We start from the raw sequence: 23,264 nt of genomic DNA, 5'->3' as shown, positions 1-23,264 counted from the left end.
GTCTATTACTTTTCATCATATTTCTATCCTTTCTATGGAATATACATATATTCCAACATATATAATGTTTTAAATTTACTAGAGTTACCTGTATGCATGCAAGTTACAATGCACTTACTGGATACATTAACAAAGAAAATTTTGGAGAGTTACAAAGTAAAGTCAATTTTGGCAAAATTTTCCTACAAGTACTTTTTAAGTAGTTCTCACCAAAACTGTGCAAGGAGAGGGATACAACTATTTATACTTTTTTAATAAAAACTTCTATTTAAAGAAAGTTTTAAACTTATATTCAACTTACACTCAGGTCAGTAGAAATATGAAACTCTCAGACCACAGTAATTTGATAGTAAGAAAAGAATCAATGAGACGTTAGCAAATACGAAAATTAGTTTTTAACTAAAAATCTTTGAGTACCTGAAATAATTTCCTACTATTCATATTACTACCTACCAAAGAAAAATTAATCTTTATGACTGAGATAAACTGAAGACAAAAAGTTAAAACTTCCCTGGTGGCTCACCTGCCAATGCAGGAGATCCAGGTTCAATTCCTGGCCTGGGAAGACCCCACATGCTGTGGGGCAGCTAAGCCCATGGGCCCCACTACTGAGCCCGTCACCCAAGAGCCCAGGCTCCACAACGAGAGAAGCCACCACGATGAGAAGCCCGTGGACCGCAGCTAGAGAGTAGCCCCGCTCACCCCAACTAGAAAACGCCTGCATCTTCAACAAGGGCCCAGCACAGTCAAAAATAATATACGTAATTTTAAAGTTTTAAGAAGAGTGAATTTTTATAAAAATTACTAGTCAAAGATGAGGTATGATCATAATTCTCTAAGGAAAATATCCTCTTGTTTGCTACTACTAAAAAACAGGATAAAACAAAACGGGAAAGATTAAAGGCAGAAGGAGAAGAGGGTGGCAGAGGATGAGATGGTTAGACAGCATCACTGACTCAATGAACATGAATCTGAGCAAACTCCAGGAGACAGTAAAGGGCAGGTGAACACGGCGTGCTGTGACCCATGGGGTCGCAAAGAGCGGGACACAACCTGGCAACTGAACAACAAATATTACAAATGAGGGGGAAAAGCATGAGAGTTTGCAGTGTGATTATATTTTTCAAACAATTTTTATCAGTACATCAGAAAACTAAAGGATTATATTTTATAATTACCTTATTTAACAAAATACACTAAAGCAGGTACTTGTAAGGTCAGTAAGAAGTTAATCATTTTCAACTCAATAGAATAATCATACATATTTGGGGAACATCAGGAAGAAAGCAATTATTACTGAAACATATAATCATAGTTTTTCTCAACTGAAAAGATACTTACTGGTTCTGTATATTTTTAACAAATATTACACTCTTTTAACAAAATGTATTTTAAATTTCTACTTAAACAGTAACTGGTCAACATGAGAAACTTAAAATGTCATGTTATGATACTAACAGATTCTTAATCTCCCTTTCTTATTTATTTTTAGCAATGGCTCTGCTTTTTTAGTTTTCAATTTCTCCATATAGAAGTATTTATTCCAAAGAAAATATTCTTCCTAAACCATATATAAGCCACTATTACTAAATATAATCCCAATTATTTCTGAAGTATTCAAATGCCTTCTACTAGTACAATTTTATGTTTCTTTAATCAAAGTAATAAACACATTTCCTTGTTCTATGATTATTATGCTATTATGAAAACCTGACTGCTAGAACCTAAAGTCAAAGCACAGTTGATGATTCATGTTTTACCTAGATAAACTTCCTTTTCTATAATTTCTCGAAATGAAAACAGGAGAGCCTACAATTACCACAAAACATGGGGTCACTAATAGAGTTAAATGGTCTACTGTGACCTTATTTTAAAGTTACATTAAAGACTTTTTAATGTAAATGTTTTACAACACTAATTTTTTTCCAATGGTATTTTAGTGTTTTCCTCCATCCTTTTCTAAAAATACCATAATAAATGGGGGACCTGCAGATGTAAATAAAAGGGCCAGCCAAATCTATAATCCATGCTTGTCCTTAAGGTCTCACAATTCTTCCTGGGACCACACTTAGTCTCACTCATTACTATCAGACTCACAAGATTTTCAAAAGACCCCAAGAAGCCCAAGTTTCTCACTATCACCCTACTTCCACCACGGCCTTCTTCCTTAATGTTCCTACACACTACACCTTTCCTGATCACAGCTTACTTCTATGTTCCATTGCCTCTGAATCCTCGACTGTTTGTGGTATCAGCAAATTTCTTTGATAACTAATCTGTGCTAATACTGTCAATAAAAGGCAATAGTTTATAAAGCATCTCTTCCAGAGAATTTGTAATTTTAAACAAAACACTGTAGAAAGAATTCCGTACCACAAAGGAGAGACACAGAGTTTGGCATTGGCTATTCTCAAGTTAAACCTCACAGTCAACCACAGAGTCTAGCTGTGCAAGTAAAAACGAATGTGGGCATACACCAGTAGTGAATGTATGTCTGGCATAGATATGTCATAGCAAATGTAAAGTGGAAACTAAAAGCTAGATGGATTCATCTTAAGTCCCACCTCTGTTAAATCTTCTCATCTTCAAAGAGCAAATGACCCCTGCAGTCAATCCAGTTAAAATTGTCAGATAAGCACCCAAAAGAATTACTTAGAGCATATCATATACGAGGTCTTCTCAGCACACCTGGTATTTATGACTAAAGTGTCTTTTCTAGTTTATGCATTCACAACAATTTGGTAAATTACAAATATAATTAGATACGGTTTATTCCCAATTCTGACAAACCACTTTTTTCTCTATCACATTAATCCAAAACTCTATGAATGAGGTAATCTTATACCAGTTCATTCAATCTGCAATTAATCCTACAGTTACAAGTCTAGAGTCTAGAACATCCTTTCTGAACAACAGATCGAAGGTTTTTTTAAAAACCGGCCTTGGATGGATTCTGCTGTATAATCTCATGAAGAATCCTCTTGACCTAAAATCTCAAACATTGGATCAGCTAGATGAATTGAGGAAAGATAAAACACCCCTAATTCTGAATTTCTTAACCACGAAAAAAAGAGTAGCATTACTAGCTCAGGTGGAATGTCCAAGAGACACTATGTAGAATACTATGAACATTGTATTATAAACAAATATTAAAACCGATCCTATTTGGTTTTTCTATGCAATCCTATTTAGAATTTCTGTACAGTTTCAAGCCCACAAAGGTTAAGGACTACACCGCTTAAGAACTTTCACAGCCTTTCAACCTATACTGAAAAGATTATTAAAAGAATTGAATGAATGAAGAGCTAGAACAATTTGGAAGAGTTCTTGAAGACAAAGTGTACACACAACTCACACTCACCTATCTGTAAAACAAACTTTATTGAAAACATTAATGCTTTATAAACTACAATAAAGGTCACTAAAGTGACCAGATAAAATCTACACTAAACCAATAATTTATTTTATATCCTTTTAAGTGACATATCTGGCCCTACTGTTTAAACAAACCGACTAAGCAACCATCCAATTGCCCTCACCTCCACTTCCCACCCCCTATTCTTTTTGCTTTGAAGGTAAGCATGAAGTTCAACTCAATCCTAAAAGACTGCTTCACCTAGGAGCTACATTTTACCTTGACTTTCTTTATGACCTTGGGAGGAAATCTACCAAATGACAATTATAATACCATTTGTGTGTTCCTGCTTATTAATGAAATTCAATTCTAATATGCAAACAATAGTGAATCTTTGAACCTAGAGAGCTGAAAGCCTTTGAGTTACAAATATCAAATGATGTGTAATGTAAACCACATTTTTAAAACTTAATTTGACTAGTTAAAAAAATTACAAAGGCCCCAAATTAAACAAGATTGAAAAACAATTCTGAGAAACACCAACAGCCTCCTATTATTTCTCTTTAGGGACAACTGATTTGCAATGTGGAAAATAACAAGAAGGAATAAAAGTAGCTTTAACTAGCCATTTCCTTGCTTTGTAAGCGTTAACAGCTGGACAGCAAACGAAAACTTGGCAAAGAACGGGAAGACGGTATATAAAGAAACCTACAACCTGAAAATTACGAAGATAACCTATCTTTGAAGTCACTAATTGTATACATACGTTGGGCAGTAATCTTGGTATTGTCTTATTAGCATTGGAAAGGTAAATCCCTGCCTTGGAGGAACATCTACTAAGTACATCTCAAGATCTTAGTGCAGTTTACGAGCAGTATCTTGGTAGGTTTCCCTAAGGTACTCTAAAGTACCTAACATCCTTCATACATCCAGCCACGACAAGAGTGAGAAGTAAATAAACACGACCGACTTATTCAATTATTCATCACGGAATTCTAGTCAAGAGTGCAAAAGTAAGTATCTACACAGGCATTTACTACCCAAAGAAAGCATAGAATGCTCCGTACACTAAGATTCACCCTTAACTGACCACTATAGAAACCAGAGGCCTTCACTCTGGATTTCAAAAAGTAACAATGTCAACTCCCCATTTTAACAGCAGACAAACAGTGCTTCGTGAAATCACTTCTTCCAGGTCCTCACAAGGTGAATCTAAAAACTGAGAGAGAGAGCAACGCCCCCTCTAAAGGCACCCTACCGTAAAGAATGAAATAACGAGAACATCAGACGGGTCCAGGTTAGATAAGCAGATCCAAGCCGATACCCGGGAGGGACCGCAGGTCTGGGGACTAGAGACGTGAGATCGGGATGTGTGTGCGGGGGGGAGCAAAGTGAAATCCAACCCCAGAAATCACAACACAGGCCGCAGCCTGAGAGCTGAAGCTGGCGGGAAGTGAGCTCCGCTCCGTTCCCGGGGGAGTGCAGAGGCGAGCGGCTCCACACCGCGGTCGGACGCGCGCCCACGGGGCATGCCTACCCAGGCGCCGGAGCCGCTGGCGAGCCCGGGCGCGAAGGGGAGGAGAGCCCGGCAGACGGCCCCGAAGAGGCGGCGGACTACGGCAGGGCGCAGCGGCAGCGTCTGGGCGAGGGGGATTACCTAACTGTGACGACAGAGAAGTGTCCCCGGGCTCCGGCGCCGGCCCCGGCTGCGCAGCGTGTGGTGTCTTTCCCGCTTCGCCCGCAGCAGCAACAGAACCAGCTCCTTCAGCCAGTCGCCATTTCCCGCCTACCGACCTGCGGCACCGCACGGACGGGGACCCGGATGGAACGCGGCTGCCCCGCGCAGGCGCCCTGCCTCCCCGCTCCCCCTCCCGCCGCGACCCCGCGCGGAGGGAGGGAAGGAATGCGGGCGGCTCCGGCGGCAAAAAAAAAAAAAAAAAAACAGCCGGAAAAAAAAAAAAAACAACCAAGAAACAACTTTACTTCCGTAAAGAGCGCTAGAGTTCCTGCGGCCGGAAGAAACTCAGGAGCCCGAGTTCCTGACGAAAACAGACGGCAGGGCCTTGGGGCCGGATGCAGCCACAAGGACAAAATCCGCCGGGCTCCGCCGGAGCGCGGGATGTTTGAGCGTGAGGGGCCTCCGTAGCGGCGGTCGCAGGGGGAGTAGGGAGTGGAGAGGCGGGGACCCGAGGACGGTTCCCCCCCGCGGCTAACGGAACTGCCTCAGCGCAGCGGGGGGGCGCTCGGCTCGGGGGCGGGGCTCGGGCTGCGCCCCCTGGCGGCTGAGGCGCAGTCCCGGGCCGCGGCGGGCGGGGCGCGGACCGCTGCGGGGCCGCGTCCGGCCGGTCCCGGAAGGTCTTCTTTTCCCGCGCGCCGCCTCGAGGGCGCAGCCGTCGTTCGGGGGTCACGTGAACCCACGCCTCGCGTGTCGGGCCGTTCTGTTAAAGGGCCTCCTCCTACCGCGGGCCCGAGTCAGAGGGCTGACAGACTCGCGGCTGAGCATGGACCCGTCCGGGGCGTCCAGTTCCAGTGGAGAGGCAGGAAACCAAGCGTGCTGACGGGAGGAGCATGGTCTGTGCGTAAAACTCCGGGTCGCTGTCGTTATTCCGTCAAGAAATATGTCCTGTAAACTCTTCATTTGTTAGCACCGTACCAGACGCAAGGGATGCGACAGAGAACAAGGCAGGCACTTCGAGAGTTCACAGTCTGTTGAAGAAGACCGACAAGGAAACAGAATTGAGATGCGTTGTGAAAAAATGACCACAATGAGTTCTTGACGGGTGCCGTAAGAGCACGGGGGAGACACGGGGTAGGAGGTCTGGAAAGGCTTTAAGACGACGTCTGAGTGACACGCGAAGAGCCGATGTAACGAAGGAAGAATACCTAAGTAAAGGAAACGAGATGGAAAAGTCGAAAGACGCGGTCGCATTGAGCACTTGGGGAGGTTGTTCTATGCCACAGGGATACAGGAGTTGCCGGGAAGATGGTGAGAGGTAGGCAGAGAACTTTGTGAATCTGGTTGGTGCTGTTTCAAAGTGTGGAGCAGGTGGGTTGTCTTCTGAAAGCCTTAGATTCTACAGATCATGTCTGTTAGAACTCAGGATTCATTTGGATCCTAAATCTTCCCGGTACCAGAATGCTCTGAATGCGACGTTTATTGAGAGCGGTGGTATACAGCGTGCAGAACTGGTAATACTCCGCAATATAACAGATTCCTGAAAAACGAATTGAAAATCAACAAATAGTTGTTGATTATCTAGTGTGTACATGAAAAGCAACAGAATATAAGCAATTACCCCAATTGATTAATAAAATAACTATTACACCGAGTTAGAATTGGAAATACTTCTGAAACAATTTCAAGTAGTAATTATTTCATATCTTCACTCTTAAAACTTAAATATTGATACTATATGGTATTTACAAAGTTTTGTATATGCATTTTGATTCTCCCAGCAGAGATAGGCAGGTGATATTAGTCCCTCCATTCTTTAGTTGAAAACACTGAAATTTTTTTTTAAAGCAAGGAAGAGAAAGGGAAAAACAGACACCATATCCAAAGATGAGTGCAGTCAGCTAATAAGAAATACCATGAGGATCCATGTCCTCCTCCTACTCACTATACCATATCCTACTGTGTTCTGTGGCAGTATTACTATTGTTTAGATGTTAAGGTTAGAAAGGTTGATGGTAGTAAACCTAAGTACTTTTGCAATTTATTTAACGATCAGTTTTATAATTTATTTGTTAACTTATGTTAACATTTCAACATCATTTACATACAGTGGTCTCTTTCTACTGGTCCTTTTTCTGGAATATTTAAAGATCAAATGAGATTATGGTGTTTTTCTTTCTCCTTAAGTGGTAGTTGTCAATGTGATTAAGCTTCAATACCAATACTGGTGAAGATTTTAGAATAAAAGTTTAAAATTTTGGACTTTTAAAAAATGTGAAGTATATTTAGATGCACAGCATTAGCCACAGGGGAAAAAATGGAGAAAGCCAGTGGCGTGTATACTGTTTAAACTCTTCAAAACTATGTTATATGAAAACAATAAACGGACATGTTCACTAAGTTATGTAATACAAGTATCTTGAATCTTCAACAGTCTTTCAGTAGATCCCTTATTCCAGAGTATATGGAATATATATTTACCTTTTTAAAATATATTTGTTTGGCTGCATTGCATCTTAGTTGCAGCACATGGAATCTTTGTTGCATCACGCGGGATCTTTCACTGCTGCGACAGACTCTCTAGCCTGCGTTGTGGCACGCAGGTTCAGTAGTTGAGGCACTTGGGTTTAGTTGATCAACGTGCATGCAGGATCTTTGTTCCTTGACCAGGAATTGAACCCATGTCCCCTGCATCGATAAGCGGATTCTTAACCACCAAGGTTAAGACTTCCTTGGACCACCAAGGAAGTCCTGAGTTACACATTTTAAGCCCCCTTAAGTGTGAGCGTATAACAGTGAATTTTATGATTTTTACTACAAGGAGCTAAAAACATGTGTCCACACAAATACCTGCTCACAAATGTTTATACTAGCTTTATTCTTAATTGCCAAAACTTGGGGCAACCTAGATGTCCTTCAGTAGGTAAATGTATAAAAAAAACTGTGGTACATCCATAAAATGGAATCAAGCCATGAAAAGATATATGCTTAGTTGCTCAGTCTTGTCTGACTCTTTGTGACACCATGCACTGTAGCCCACCAGGCTCCTCTGGCCATGAGGATTCTCCAGGCTACAATACTGGAGTGGTTTGCCATGCCCTCGTCCAGGGGATCTTCCCAACCCAGCAATCAAACCCAGGTCTACTGCACTATAGGTGAATTCTTACCGTTTGAGCCACCGGGGAATCCCTGAAAAGGTTTCAGTTCAGTTAAGTCGTGTCCGACTCTTTGCGACCCCATGGACTGCAGCACGCCAGGCCTCCCTGTCCATCACCAACTCCCGGAGTTTACTCAAACTCATGTCCATCGAGTCAGTGATGCCATCCAACCATCTCATCCTCTGTCATCCCCTTCTCCTCCTGCCTTCAATCTTTCCCAGCATCACAGTCTTTTCAAATGAGTCAGCCCTTCACATCAGGCCAAAGTATTGAAGTTTCAGCTTCAACATCAGTCCTTCCAATGAACATTCAGGACTGATCTCCTTTAGGATGGACTGGTTGGATCTCCTTGCAGTCCAAGGGACTCTCAAGAGTCTTCTCCAACACCACAGTTCAAAAGCATCAATTCTTCGGCGCTCAGTTTTATGGTCCAACTCTCACATCCATTCGTGACTACTGGAAAAACCATAGCCTTGACTAGACAGACCTTTGTTGGCAAAGTAATGTCTCAGCTTTTTAGTATGCTATCTAGGTTGGTCATAACTTTCCTTCCAAGGAGTAAGTGTCTTAATTTCATGGCTGCAGTCACCTTCTGCAGTGATTTTGGAGCCCAAGAAAATAAAGTCTGCCACTGTTTCCCCATCTATTTGCCACGAAGTTATGGGACCAGATGCCATGACCTTTGTTTTCTGAATGTTGAGCTTTAAACCAACTTTTTCACTCTTCTCTTTCACTTTCATCAAGAGGCTGTTTAGTTCTTCACTTTCTGCCATAATGGTGGTGTCATCTGCATATATGAGGTTATTAATATTTCTGCCGGCAATCTTGATTCCAGCTTGTGCTTCTTCCAGCCCAGCGTTTCTCATGATGTACTCTGCATAGAAGTTAAAGAAGCACGGTGACAATATACAGCCTTAACGTACTCCTTTTTCTATTTGGAACCAGTCTGTTGTTCCATGTCCAGTTCTAACTGTTGCTTCCTGACCTGCATACAGATTTCTCAAGAGGCAGGTCAGGTGGTCTGGTATTCCCATCTCTTTCAGAATTTTCCACAGTTCATTGTGATCCACACAGTCAAAGGCTTTGGTGTAGTCAATAAAACAGAAATAGATGTTTTTCTGGAACTTTCTTGCTTTTTCAATGATCCACTGGATATACCTGGAAAGGTTTGGGGGAATCTTAATGCATATTACTAAGTTAAAGAAACCAATCTGAAAAGGCTATATACTGTATGATTCCAATTATATGACATTACGGAAAACTCGAAACTTTGGAGACAGTAAAAAAGATATGTGATTTCCAGGAGTTTAGGGGTAAGGGAAGAATAAGTGCAACATAGGGATTTTTAGAGCTGTGAGTTTATTCTATATGATACTGTAGTTGTGACTACATATCATTATACATTTGTCCAAACTCAGAATTTACAATACAAAGTGCGAATCCTAACATAAACTCAGGACTTTAGTTAATAATTATGCATCAGTGTTGGTTTATCAATTGCAACAATTCTGCACTGGTGCAGGGTGTTGATGGTGAGGAAAACTGTGTGTGTGTGTCTGTGTATGTGTGTGGGAATAGGGTATATTGGGTCTCTGCTATGTTGTATTCAATTTTGCTATTGACCTGAAAGTTCCCTAAAAAGTAAAGTCTACTGTAAGTATGCTTGGGCATGAGTACATAGATACACTCATTCAACTATAAGTTTTATAAACTCTAAATACCAATCAAATATTTCCAGTGACAATTTAGTGTCCAAAACGAGATGTACTGTAAATATAAAATATATGCTAGATTTCAGATTTAGTACAAAAGAATATAAAACATCTCAACATTCTCTACTGATTACATGTTGAAATGGTAATATTTTTGACATATTGGTTAAATATCAGAATTTCACTTTCTTTTTTTTTTTTTGACAGTTTCATGCAGCTTGTGGGATCTTAAGTTTCCTGACCAGGGATCAAACCTGGGCCCTTGGCAGTGAAGGCATGGAGTCCTAACCACTGCCAGGGAATTCTCTCACCTATTTTTTAAAGGAGGCTACTAGAAAATCTTTAAGTTACACAGGTAGCTTGCATTATATTTCTATTAAATAGTGTTGCACAGGATATTCACAGGGCTTGTTCTCACACTGCATCTTCAGAAAGGCCCTCCGTGGTTATCCTATTTGAAATAGGATACAACATTTATTGTATCCTATTCCATCTTCCATCAACATTTATTTATTCAGATCTAATTTTTCTCATAGCATTTATCACTGAGTATAGAAAATAGTTATTGCTTCCTCTGCCGCGCAAGTTCCATGAAGGCAGCAGCTGTTGCTGTTGTATCCCTAGTACTCAAAACAGTTCTCTACTCAGGAAGGAGTTGAAAGAACGATCCGTGTTCTTTCATGATGGATTCTTTAGGCTTATGTGTTAAGGAGTGGGGTGGACAGCATCTTGAGGACTTAATAAACATTTGAAGAATGAATTCCAAATTCACATTTCAGGGTCTCAGCATTTCAGCCCTCCATTTCCAAATACAGAAAACTACATGTGTATGTCTTCAAGTTCATTCTGCTGCCACCTCCGATCTGCTATTTAACCCATCCAGTGATTTTTCATTTCAGTTATTGCACTTTGCAATTCTAGAATTCTCATTAGGTGTTTATTTAAACGTATTTATTTTTAATTTGAGGATAATTGCTTTACATTATTGTGTTGCTTTCTGCCCACATGAATCAGCCACAGGTATAATACATTGTGTTGCCTCCTCCCTGAGCCTCTGTCCCACCTCCCAGCCCACCCCACCCTTCTAGGTTGTCACGGAGTACCGGGCTGAACTCTGTCACAGAGCAAGTGTCCACTGGCTCTCTAATATTACATATGGTAATGTGCATGTTTCCATGTTGCTCACTGCGTTCATCCCACCCTCTCCTTCTCACCCTGTGTCCACAAGTCTGGTCTCTGTCTGCCGTCTCCAGCGCTGCCCTGCAGATAGGTTCATCAGTGCCGTCTTTCTAGAGTCCATATATATGCGTTAATATACGATAGTTTTTCCCTTTCCGACTTCACTCTAATAGGCTCTATCATTAGGTTTTTATAGCTTTTGTTTCTGTGCTAAGATTCCCTGTTCACTCATGTTTTCATTTAATCTTTGAACATATTTTTAACACCTGCATTAGCAAATAACAATATAACAACAGTAAAAGAAACCATCTCAATTTTTCCAACTATGGACCACAATTTCTTTTGTCTTTGTATATCCAGTAATTTTTTAAATTGAACACTGAGTACTGTGTATCTCTTGTAGAGATTCTGAATTCTGTCACCTCCTGAAAATTGATGATTCTTACTCTAGCCAGCACGTCAGTTCCTGGGCGGTCACCTTACACTAGTGTAGGCTTGGCTTTGTGCTCCATTAGCTCATATCTGTGGAAAGCAAGGAGGACTCGGGTCTCCACACTCTGACTCCCCTGCCATTCGAGTCAGAGCATGTTAGGGCCGTCTACAGTAGGTGTCACTCCGGGGTATGGTCTTCATACTCCTGAAGTACAGTCTTTCTAGTGTTTTAGCTGGCTACACTGTTGTTAAGGAGTGTTCCACCTTCGGAGGCCCAGACACCCAGGGTCCCTCAGCACTGTTTTTCTGCCAGCACTGCTTGACCTGGGTATCTCTGTTCCGTTCTCATCGGTGTCGCAACTGCTGTTCGGTTAAGTATCCGGTGGTCTTGCTGTGGTTATATACCCTGTCCTCAGGCATGGACTTGTGGGGACCCCTTTATGGATTTCTGAGGCCACCTCTCTAAATAGCTTCCTTCTCTGACGCCCCACCCCACAGATTCCAGCATCTCAGCTGCTCCCCACGTGATCTCCATCTTGGCTTGCACTCAGCCTCTTTACACCTCAGGGAGCAGGCTGACTGTGGGGCTCAAGTGCTCAAGTTTCCCCTCTCTGAGAAGTTTCAGTTTTGTGCTACCTGAAAACAGGTGCTTAATGTATCAATATCTTGTCCAATTTTATAGTTGCTACTAATCCAGGAGGGCTAGGTAAGTTACTAAATCATAGCCAGAAGCAGAAGTCGGCCTTCCCTCAAGAGTTTTTGATGTGGATCTAAGGAAGGAGGAGCAGCGTCTCTCAGGGGGCAAAACAGAAACCCTGGCCTACTGGAAATCTTGGTTGGAGCTTTGGGGTGGAGCTGGCCTGAGAGAATGACGAACAAGTGGAGAGCAGCAGCAATCAGAGTGGAGAGCTGCCAGCATTCAAGGCCCCGTTTCAGCTGTCCTCAAGCCAGGAGGAGTTTACCCTGTATGCATTTCCCCCTCCAGCCCCATCTTTTTTTCTGGGATAGTTGGTCTAATTTTCATCTAGAACCCTTAGCGAGGGGTACCTTTTAAAAGCAATTAGATGTAGTCCAATTAGAATTGAATGTTAATGGCCCACATGTGATGTTAAGACTCAATAACCTAAACTTTGAAAATGAATTCATGTCACATTGTCTTATTGGAGCGTATGGTAAAATATGTGAGAGACGTTTCCAAGGTCAGCCATTGTGGGAAGTGACTGTCTGCCTCATAAATATGTTGGGTTGTTTTTTTTTTTAATTCTCTACCCTCATATTCTAGCAAATTTCGTTCTAAGATGATACAAATGAGAAGTCAAAAAAGCATATAATCTTAAGACTTTTAAATAAAGGGATATGTTTGAGAAATGACTTTGCAAGTCATATTCACATTTTCTCTGGAACCATTTTTTTCATGTATATTTTATATCTGCATTTTCTCTTTATTGGGACAGTAGCAAATAACCCCGGAGAAGGCAATGGCACCCCACTCCAGTACTCTTGGCTGGAAAATCCCATGGATGGAGGAGTCTGGTAGGCTGCAGTCCATGGGGTCACGAAGAGTTGGACACGACTGAGCGACTTCACTTTCACTTCTCCCTTTCATGCAGTGGAGAAGGAAATGGCAACCCACTCCAGTGTTCTTGCCTGGAGAATCCCAGGGACGGGGGAGCCTGGTGGGCTGCCGTCTCCGGGGTCGCACAGAGCCGGACACGACTGAAGTGACTTAGCAGCAGCAGCAGCAGCAGCAAATAACCCGAACTTATGCGGTTCTCCCTATCTTACCCCTTCCATACTACTTTTAGCCTCATTGCTATGATCCTTGCTCATGAGACTCTAGCCTCACAGCCGCACTGTTTCAGGTACATGAGAATCTGATTGTCTGGAACTTTATAGGCCTTGGAACTTTTGTTTAATTTATAATGGAATTAATGTGTTGTATATGAATAAGAATCAGAAAAATAGAAAAACAAGTTTAATTTTTAATTTATTAGAACCCAGTAAGTGATGATTTTAAAAGCAGAGTTTCCATCAAATTAACACTGAATTCAGGGCAAAAATACATTTAAAAAACATAAACTGTAAGGCAGAAGTAAAACATTATAAAACCAGGATGTCTAATACAGACTGTAGAATGTCAGAATTTTAAGAGATTCACATAGTATTTTATAGCACTAAAATGTTAATACAGTCAGAAATATCAATTGATCCAAGATTTCTCCGTTTATAAAATGTCTAGACTGCTGATTGAAGGCGTTTTGCTGTGTGAGTAACAGCCACCATACGACCAAGTGACTATTTCTATGACAAAGGAGCTAAGGCAGGAAGTTCACGGTTTTCATTTGTGAAGGTTTTACAGTGTTTAAATATAAAGTGTTACTAGGAATATGTTTCAGATTCGTCTTCCCACCCTAACTTCCAAAAGGTACACATCACTTCCCTTTAATTCCATTTTTAAAAATGCTGTAAACTATCATTATAGGCCTGACTACTCACAGCAAAAGCATGAATTACTTACTTTGATAGGGTAGAAAAAACAATTTTAGTAAATCACTACATCTTTTCTTGGTTGCTAAATAATTTTAAACAGAGATCTAATAATTTTTACACCTCCAATAAGTGAACAACCTTTTTATTTAACCTCTGTAAGTTTGAATTTTGACTAGAACCTGAGTTACAGGGGGTAAAAGAAAAGCATCTCACGTTCACCTGCAATTAACAGTAGCCCTTCTGAAAAACAGTTAACAAGTTTAAATTCTCATGATCAAAACCTTTTATTTAGGGGGTGGGGGATAAGATTTAAAAGTGCTTTCAATCAGAAAATAAGGATTAGCTAGCTTACATATTCTACTGAAGGGTGTCAAAAAAGACAAATGCATTTAAAATAATTTTTAAGTCTAGCAAATATGAGGTTTATGGGCTCTTAACTAACATATTAAGTAGATAGAAAGATTCTTCATCTTCATTACAAACTTTTCAGCTATTTTAATAAAATGGCTGTAGACCTCACTGTACTTCTGTTTATCTGTGCATTAATAAAAACCTGTTAAAACCGCTTATTTAATACTTCTGAAAAAGTCTAGTCAAATAAGGTCACTAAAACTACCAGAGAAGCTTTGAAATACTGACTGAAAATTCATTTCAAGGTTGATTTAGCCTCTTTCGGAATCTGGCATTTAAATCATTAATATCTTCATCAACTTTAACTCTGAAAATATAAAAATTTTAGCCAGTAACAGTTACAGTTAAACAGTATTGATATTATGTGAAAAAATAAAAATAGAAAATAGGTCATCAATCATGCATTTCACAATTTCATGAAGTAAGGTAAGTATAACTCATAAATACTGTTACGTCTTTGCAGGTTTTCTCCGCTCACATCAGGCCTCAGCTGAAAGCTTGTCTACCACACGCACTGGCACTCACGTGGAGTAAGAACAGGAGGGGTGATTTTGCACGTCGCTGCCCAGAGTTTGGCTGCAGGTGCCCCTCTCTTTCATGAAACTATTCTAGGTATAACTCCTTGAACAGCGTGAGTAAAGAGTGGACAGAACAGAACACCTGTTGGGCTAACAAGAATGTACTCGTGTATAAAAAGGTTTTCAGCTGAATAATTGTTCTCACTGTGGTTCTGCTATGTGCAACATATAAACTGTACAACCATTTTTCCTGTTTGTCTCTTTGTGGAAAGAATTAGGCTCAATAAAATGTAAAATATACATTAGTTTGCTTTAAATGCAAAGATTAAAGTTTTTCTTACTTTGTTTTTGGCTCAACTGTAACATAACCCCAGAAGTCTCTGCTTTAATAATACAATATGAAAAGTTCACATATGTACATGGGTACATTCTGTCATTAAATTTTTCCTTAAATCTATCTCAATGTATCTTTACAACTGATACAACTGATCTTTACAACAAAAGTCAAAATCAACAAAGTAGAAATGGTTCCATTTTACAGCACTTTAGGTTATCTGAAGTTTTCCTTCACGGCTTAAAGGGCATCATTGAAACGTTGCTTTCCATAGTCTGCAGGATCCATTTGAAGTTCTCGTTCTTCATCGTCTATAAGGAAAACAATCAGGTATCAAGAATATTATTTTTAAAATCACTTGCAAAAATCCAATCAAATATCTTTTTTTTCCCTTCAGTCTACTCCTTATCTTACACCTGGAAATAGTGTTCTGTTTCTTAAGATGCTTGGTTAATGAGTGAAAAGTCTGTAACTGTTTTAGAAGATCACTTAATTTTAACAAATCTTTTGATGATAGAGAAGAAAAAAGCAAAGGAAGGGAAGAAAGGAAGGGAAAAGAGGGGAAGGGGACAGAGAGAAAGGAAGAAAGAAAGATGGGGAAAGAAGAAAGAGGATGAAAGAAAGAAGCAGAGCTGGACAGTGAGCAAAGCTGTAGGGTCCCGTAAGCACTGAGGAGCTGATCCTTCTATATGGAGGTATTATTCGCATGTAGATGGAAGCCGGTCCTTTAACGCTTTGATGGAAATTGTTCTTTATACACTTTCATACCTTTAAAAAACAAACATTTTTTCTAATAATACAATTAATCCATAACCATCATGTAAAAATTAGAAAATAAGAGGAAAATTAAAGTTACTCATAACCCCCGTATTTAATATTTTAGTGAATTCCTTTGCTCTTCTGCAAATAGCTTACCAGCAACTTGCAAAATGGAGTATATTAACTAAAAAAAAAAACTTTTCTTGACCAAAAAAGAGAGAAAAAACTATTATACAATATCACTAGACACTAACATCCTCAAAGTCACTTTTAGTAGCTATATTAAACGACTTCATATAGTGCTTCAGAGTTTGACTTATTTGGCTATTGTCAGGTTTTTCTGGGTCCTTGGCTATCACCTATCACGTCACTACTCTCAGCTTAACTAGCAATAACAATTCTTCCTTCTAGTTTTACAGTTATTTCTATCTTCAGGTTTTGAAATAAGACTGCTCAGAGTATTAAAATTAGTATTTTAATTAGAGCTTAAGAGGCTCTATATTTTTTAGTACATGGTTTTTAATGACATCTTTTGGCTCCTCCACAGCCTTAAAAATAACTTTCATTACCTTTTGGTTCAGTTACAATTACCCAATAGGTTAGTTTTTGACAGACTGAAAGTATTACTATCATAACTGGGAAATAAAAATTTAAAGAAGGTTATATGTTGGATTCCAAATTCATGTGTACACTGTAGCTGTCTCCACTCTGTTCTTTGCGGTTTGACAGGTCCTCTCCTCTCAGCTTCTCCAGCATCATCTGTGGCAACGCTTTGCTCCGGAAAGATGCCATGAGGTGTAGGAGCTATGCATGTAATGTGCCAAGTAGTGTGCCAAGCAGTGACTGCTCGGTCGGGTCCGACTCTGCGACCTCATGCACTGCAGCCCCCAGGCGCCTCTGTCCATGGGACTCTCCAGGCAAGAACACTGGAGTGGGTGCCATTTCCTGCTCCCCAAGTAGTGCATGTGCTATGTATTAACTTCCCATAATGACATGTTCTTATTTCTTCTTTACAGTTAGTCATTAACAATGCCAAACAAACCAGCTTTCTCTTACCCTTCAATAACTTTCCTGTTAAATTTATAGAAATTCTCTTTTAGAAGTGCAAATTGATCTCATATTTTTAATACTGTAATTCAATAGGAATGATAACCCCAAATCTGTTATTTGCAAAGGCTGAAAATATATCCATAATCACATTTGTATTTTAAAAATATACTAATCACTCTCTTATTAAAGAACTCTTTGTACTTTAAGAAATTATCTTGGTTTTGAAAGGGAAATAATCACAGGCACCTCTATGGAAAGCTCTCCTTAGGACCCATGTTATGGGAACTCGCTACGTGGCTATAAACACATCTTTCAGGACTTTAGTAACTAGACGAAGACAATCACCACAGAGCAGTGGGAAAAGCTACTATATAAAGGAGAATTTCTAGCAAATTAACAGGAAAATTGTGAAAAGGAAAAATGAGATTACCTTTGAGACTTTAAAATAAATAATTGTAAAGAGAAAACAAGAGCAAAGTTATGGGAATAGAAAAACTGAATTCTAGTCCTGGCTGAGGCATTTAACAAACTTGATCTTGTTCCTAAACCTCTTTAGACTTCTAATTACCTTCTTGGTAGAATAGGGATAACAACTATTTTTCCTACTTCAAAGTATATTAATGGATAGGAAGGCAGCCTTTACTTCTGCAAGTCCTGTGTAAACTCAAGGAGGAATCTGTTGGTTTTACCAATTTATGCTTTACAGCAAATTTTAATACGGGGTCTTCACACTGCTTTTCATAGTACTTCTGCTTGCCTTTTTCTTACACTGTGTATCATCTGCATGAGCTAGAGCCCACTCCCAGTGTAGCTGTTCTAACCAGAATTCAAGTTCTACCAACAACTTCTTTGCATTTATCTATAAACACAATGAAATTACCTAGCCAAATCTGATATAGGAGAACAGCCACTATATATAATTATATGGTCTAATATTTTATTTCATTTTATAAAGCAGCAAAATCTGTAAATAACTCAGCAACATAAAATGACTATTAAATATAAAGATATTTATAATTTATCAAATAATTTCTAAACTCGCTCTTGAGTCAAGAAAGGACCACCTCCAAAAAGCAAGCTCTACCAAGCAAGAATGCCTTGGGGAAATAGGCAGTGAGTCTCCATTAAAATGTACAGGTTAATGCACAGGCCAAAGTGCAATTATCCTGTAAAGCATGCAAACCAGGGGAAAAAATTCTGTAATTGCTTTATTTTTTTTTTAATTATTTTATTCAACAAACACTTATATAGTACTTACAGTATGAAAGATCCTATTCTAAGTGCTGAATAAATATTTAAATCATATAATCCACATAACAATTGTTGAGTTAGGTAACTATATTTATCCCTGTCTTACAGTTGAGGATTCTGAGGCACGAAAGTATAGGTAATTCACAAGGTCACACAGCTAGTAAGTGGCGGAGCTGCGGTTCAGAAGCAGTCTGGCTCCAGAATCCAGGGATTTGGGCCCTATGCTAGACTCCCCTCCATGGATTATACTCAGTGATATGCGCTCCATCTTCTATTTGGCAAACATGGAGCTTCTATAGGGTTAAAGATAAGAGTACACGGAATTTGTAAACATCCATATCCTTATTATAATCAAAAATGACTTAAAAAAAGATACATCCATCAGATGTGTAGTGTTTCCAGATTTCATCTTGTAGTTAACTTTTTCATTGTTGTTTCATTGGGAAAAAATGTTTATAGCACTGTAAATTAAAAAATATTTCTCTCAGTCAGGATGTTTCAGAAAACCAGGAATTAAAAATCAAACCAGGACTGTAAATACAGGAAAAACAGGCTGCACTTAATTCTGCAGGAAACACTGCAGGCAGGACTGACCCAAATGACCAACGTGCATAAACAGGCATCAGTGAGAAATCTGGACTTACTGAAAGTGAAGGCCGCTCAGTCGTGTCTGACTCTTTGCGACCCCCATGGACTATACAGTCCATGGAATTCTCCAGGCCAGAATACTGGAGTGGGTAGCCATTCCCTTCTCCAGGGGTCTTCCCAACCAAGGGATCGAACCCAGGTCTCCTGCACTGCAGGCGGATTCTTTACCAGTTGAGCCACAAGGGAAGCCCAAGAATACTGGCGTGGGTAGCCTAACCCTTCTCCAGGGAATCTTCCCAATCCAGGGATCAAACCCAGGTCTCCTGCACTGCAGGATGATTCTTTACCAGCTGAGCTAGAGATGCTGTCAAAGCCTGCATTTCATAATTAAGAATTTCAGAGACCAAAGTCGGTGTCCTTAGCTGAAGCTAGAACCTTAGTCCCACAGGTAGAATCTCAAATACAAGGGACCCAACAACAGCTTGAGGAAAAACAAAACAAAGAACCCCTGCTCCTAATCCTATGGAGAATAGAGCAGACCCCTATGGACTCTGTGGGAGAGGGAGAGGGTGGGATGATTTGGGAGAATGGCATTGAAACATGTATAATATATGAAATGAATCGCCAGTCCAGGTTTGATGCATGATACAGGATGCTCCGGGCTGGTGCACTGGGATGACCCAGAGGGATGGTACCGGGAGGGAGGTGGGAGGGGGGTTCAGGATGGGGAACATGTGTACATCCATGGCGGATTCATGTTGATGTATGGCAAAACCAATACAATATTATAAAGTAAAAATAAATAAATAAAGCTAATCAAAAAAAAAAAAGAAGAAGAAGTGGCAGATGGAAGGAATCAGGAACTTTAACACTGAGGAGCACATCTGCTCTGGAACACCTACTTCTAGAAATAAACTTCCATGAAGTCAAAAAAATAAAGTGCAAGCTTCAATTTGTGACATCTCTGCCTGCAGAGTTTTGGTGGTGGCATAGTTTCCACTTTCTTTCCAGGGTTTGGGGAAAGATGTTGTTTTAGGTATGCTGAAATATGAAACACGTTTGTCCCTAACACTTGTATATTGTGATTCCACCGTGAATGTGACCACAACATTTTAGAACTGAGAAGGACCATCTGTTTATTTTAGTTCAACACCCTTACACTGCGGATGAAGAAACGGTGGCCGAGAGGGTACAAAATACCGGAAGGAGCAGCGGCCTGGCTCCTGGCCCTGCGGCTAATCGTTTTTTCCGTCTACTGCCTGCTTTGGCTTCACGTGCAGCCTGACCTGGGAACCCAACTATTATTTCTACATAGAATCTATGAATAATTCTTTTAACTACTGTAATAATAATCATTTGAAGTACATACTGTTGATAAGCCAGAGAAGAACCATAATTTTCCCTCCCCACGTTTTAGACAGTTAATACTGTATCTCAAGAATCTCTGAAACATTTTAAATGATCTGGGTTTCCAGTATATTCCTTTTTAGTCAGTTCACACAAACTTCTCCCTCTGTTTGCTGGAGCAGATGTCCTGCAAATCTCTGTCCCTGTGGTAAAGGGTCCCTGGGAAGCTGCCCTATGCTGCTGCGGCTCTCATCTAGTGAACCTCAAAACGGGGTAAAAAAAGCCAAATGGCAACCCCCTGCTCAAGTAACATTCACGTGCAGACGAGCAAGCCCCTGAAACCACCATCCCCTCCCTACGTAACTGCGGTATCACCTCAGGTCGTCTCCTCGTGTGCACTAGAATCAGTGGACTGGTTTTGTGGTGAAGGGAAAGGCAGGGGGTGGCACGAGGGCCGGCAGCTAACGTGGAAGCGGCCGTGAGGAGCAGCGGTGGGAGGCAGGAGAGCAGGGAGGCACTGGGGACAAGCGCAGCGCGCACAGAAGGCAGGAAAGCGGCAAACGAGAGTCCTGCGGCCCTCAGCAGCAAAAAGCCCTCAACCTTAGGCAGCCAAAATGTAAGAGATGATTTCCAATTATCATTGAAATAAATTGCACTAATAAAAACGTCAGAATTACCCAATGAGATGACAGAAGCTTCTATGAAAGAAAAATAGAGAATGTTTAAAGCTTAAACCAAGCAAGATTATAAGACCAGAAGTTAATGGGTTATTAACCTAGTCACAGTTGTAAGAATAAAAGCTCAATGGGACAGGCACAAAATGATCAGTTAACAATATTTACCAAGGGTCCTGTGGATGCTAAGGGCTATTGGGGCGGGGCAGGGGTGGTGTGAAAATGAAGGTAGAAAATGATGCAAACAAAATAGAAGGAAAAATAAATCAAAATTCCTGCCCTCCAAGAGCTTACAGTCTAATTGGTGATTACGATATACATGCATGAGAAAGCCGTAAAACAACATTATAATAATTGCAAATAAATATAATCCAAACAAATTACAAAAGCAATGAGAAAGAAATGGTAAGATTCATGAAAAATGGATGAGACTAGAAAAATGGATGAGTACAATTTTCTCAATGATACCAAAAAGTGTTTGAGAAGTTCTCATTAATATATCCTTATACAACTATAAATCTCTTTCTATTCCCAATAACCATTCTTCTAACACTAGAATGTACTATCAAAATAATGCCTAGGTGGAAGTCAGAGTCACTAGTTCCCCTTTTTCTATCAAAAATGTAACATTCTAGGACAACTATATTTTCTTGAGTTTTACAGAGATAATTCTTGTCAGGAACCGAAATAAAATTTAATTACTTTAAAAAGAGTTATGAAAGAAATCAAGACAGGTTACATTGAAAAATACTTCATGCAATGTATTATAAAATTGAATACATCACACATTAAGTTCATAATTTTTATAAAGAGAAAAAGCTCCAGAAATACTACTAAATGATAAGCAGGCAGAAAGCAGGCCTAAGAACTTGCAATAAAGCAACATACTCTGATACGCATGCACGGGTAGGGTGCATGCACACACGTGGGTTCTGAACTTTCACTAAGTTAAAAACTCAGAAGGAACACAGTTAACAGGGAAAATATGTTGAATCTGTGTATTAAACATAAAACAGACAAATCTTCACAAAACTGTTAAGGATAAACCTTAAACCTCTCAGAAAAATTTTAAAAACAGACTTCCTCTGCTGAATCATTAGTGAAATAATCTTATCTTCAGTGTGGAAGAGACCATTCCCTTTGTGGCTGTCTGGTCAAAATCTGTACCTAGAATGATGAAATGTTTTCAGATGAGAAATGGGAATAGAATTATCTTCTGGGAGTATTTGCCTTAGGTAAAGTCTAGAGACAGTTTAAACAATTAATTTAGTGCTAAAATTTCTGAAGTGTTTGAGTTTCAAATTAACTGTAGTCACTAAAACATGTAACATAATAACTAAAAATGAAAACAATTAAAATGATCTGTTTAAAGATCTGTAAATACAACTATCACAAAATGGTTTTCAAAACAGAATTGAAAAACTGCACAGAATACCTCTCTGTATGAAGATCGTACTGCTAATAAGTGGGGAAAATTCTACACAAATTCAACCAAAAACTTGAGGAGGTGGGTGTCACGGTCACGGCACGGAGGCCAGGCCCACGCTCACCTTGCACGTCTTCCTCTCCGCCATCACCATCTTCTTCCTCATTGTAAGCCAGCTCGGCCTGCTTGTCTGCCTCATACTCACCTACGTTACCATCATCCCCATTATAATCCGCCAGTTTAGAGCCATGCTGCGGATCAACAGGGGATTCATTCTCATCAAAGAATCGGCCTGTGAAGTAGGCAGAGGATTAAATCAAGAGTGAAGAGAGAAGAAAAGAAGGGACCTATATTGGAGGTAGATCAGAAAGCAGACAAGTGAAACCTGGCAACTTTCAGGATACTGGTTATAAAAAAAAGATACATTTTCTGAAGGTTATTTAAGATAAAAGGAAATAAGAATGAAGACCGAAAATAATTTTGAGAATTTCTCCTGTGTATTAATTTCAGTACTTGCTACTTAAGGTTTGAATGTTTTCTTAAAGAAAAGGGCACAATTTTCAAAACTATTTTCCTAATAACCAACAACTTTTCTGATAGAAGTATTTGTCTAACTTAACACTTTAGGAGGAGAATCAAAAATTTTATGAGTAGATATACATATATGAAACCTGTAGTCATTTATTGTTTTATAAAATATTACTTTCCAGGAATAATTTTGATAACTTTTCTTATCAGAATAAATGAGTACCATGTAGGCTTGTAGAAACCATGCAGTTTCTTTTTGGAAAATAAGACAAACTAACATACTGGTGGGCTATCTTAAGTTTCTTCAGTGACCATGATTCACCATAGCCATGGGTTTCCAAGGAGGTACGGCAAAGAGTAAATTATCAGAATCCCTA

At 39.8% G+C, this 23,264-nt stretch overlaps 2 protein-coding genes and 1 long non-coding RNA gene across 8 annotated transcripts in view; 1 reads left to right on the top strand and 2 right to left on the bottom strand.

The window, feature by feature from the left end:
* CTDSPL2 (CTD small phosphatase like 2) overlaps positions 1 to 5,182 on the bottom strand; it is a 75,753-nt gene extending 70,571 nt beyond the window's left edge. For 3 of the 5 annotated variants that reach the window (XR_011569059.1, XM_070798037.1, XM_070798040.1), the window contains exon 1: positions 5,013 to 5,182. The gene's annotated coding sequence lies outside the window, so the exon portion shown is untranslated. Of the gene's footprint in view, positions 1 to 4,892 lie in introns of all 5 variants that reach the window. The other 2 variants (XM_070798038.1, XM_070798039.1) reach the window with 2 other exon arrangements.
* A 447-nt stretch (positions 5,183 to 5,629) lies between these two features.
* On the top strand, positions 5,630 to 15,247 carry LOC109565426 (uncharacterized). The gene is made up of 2 exons (XR_002181677.2): positions 5,630 to 6,348; positions 14,876 to 15,247. It is a non-coding gene; the product is annotated as an uncharacterized lncRNA (long non-coding RNA).
* Positions 13,482 to 23,264, bottom strand: part of GOLM2 (golgi membrane protein 2) — an 88,950-nt gene continuing 79,167 nt past the window's right edge. The window contains exons 9-10 of one of the 2 annotated variants that reach the window (XM_019969396.2): positions 22,484 to 22,651; positions 13,482 to 15,575 (exon numbers count right to left, since the gene is read on the bottom strand). In XM_019969396.2, the coding sequence (XP_019824955.2) occupies positions 15,505 to 15,575; positions 22,484 to 22,651 (239 nt within the window). In that variant the 3' untranslated portion in view covers positions 13,482 to 15,504. The remainder of the gene's footprint in view (positions 15,576 to 22,483; positions 22,652 to 23,264) is intronic. The other variant, XM_019969399.2, reaches the window with a different exon arrangement.

This window comes from Bos indicus, chromosome 10, assembly GCF_029378745.1.
Source record: "Bos indicus isolate NIAB-ARS_2022 breed Sahiwal x Tharparkar chromosome 10, NIAB-ARS_B.indTharparkar_mat_pri_1.0, whole genome shotgun sequence".
Taxonomy (NCBI): Eukaryota; Metazoa; Chordata; class Mammalia; order Artiodactyla; family Bovidae; genus Bos; species Bos indicus.
The sequence above is the reverse complement of the archived record's forward strand: the minus strand, read 5'-3'. Positions and strand labels throughout refer to the sequence as shown.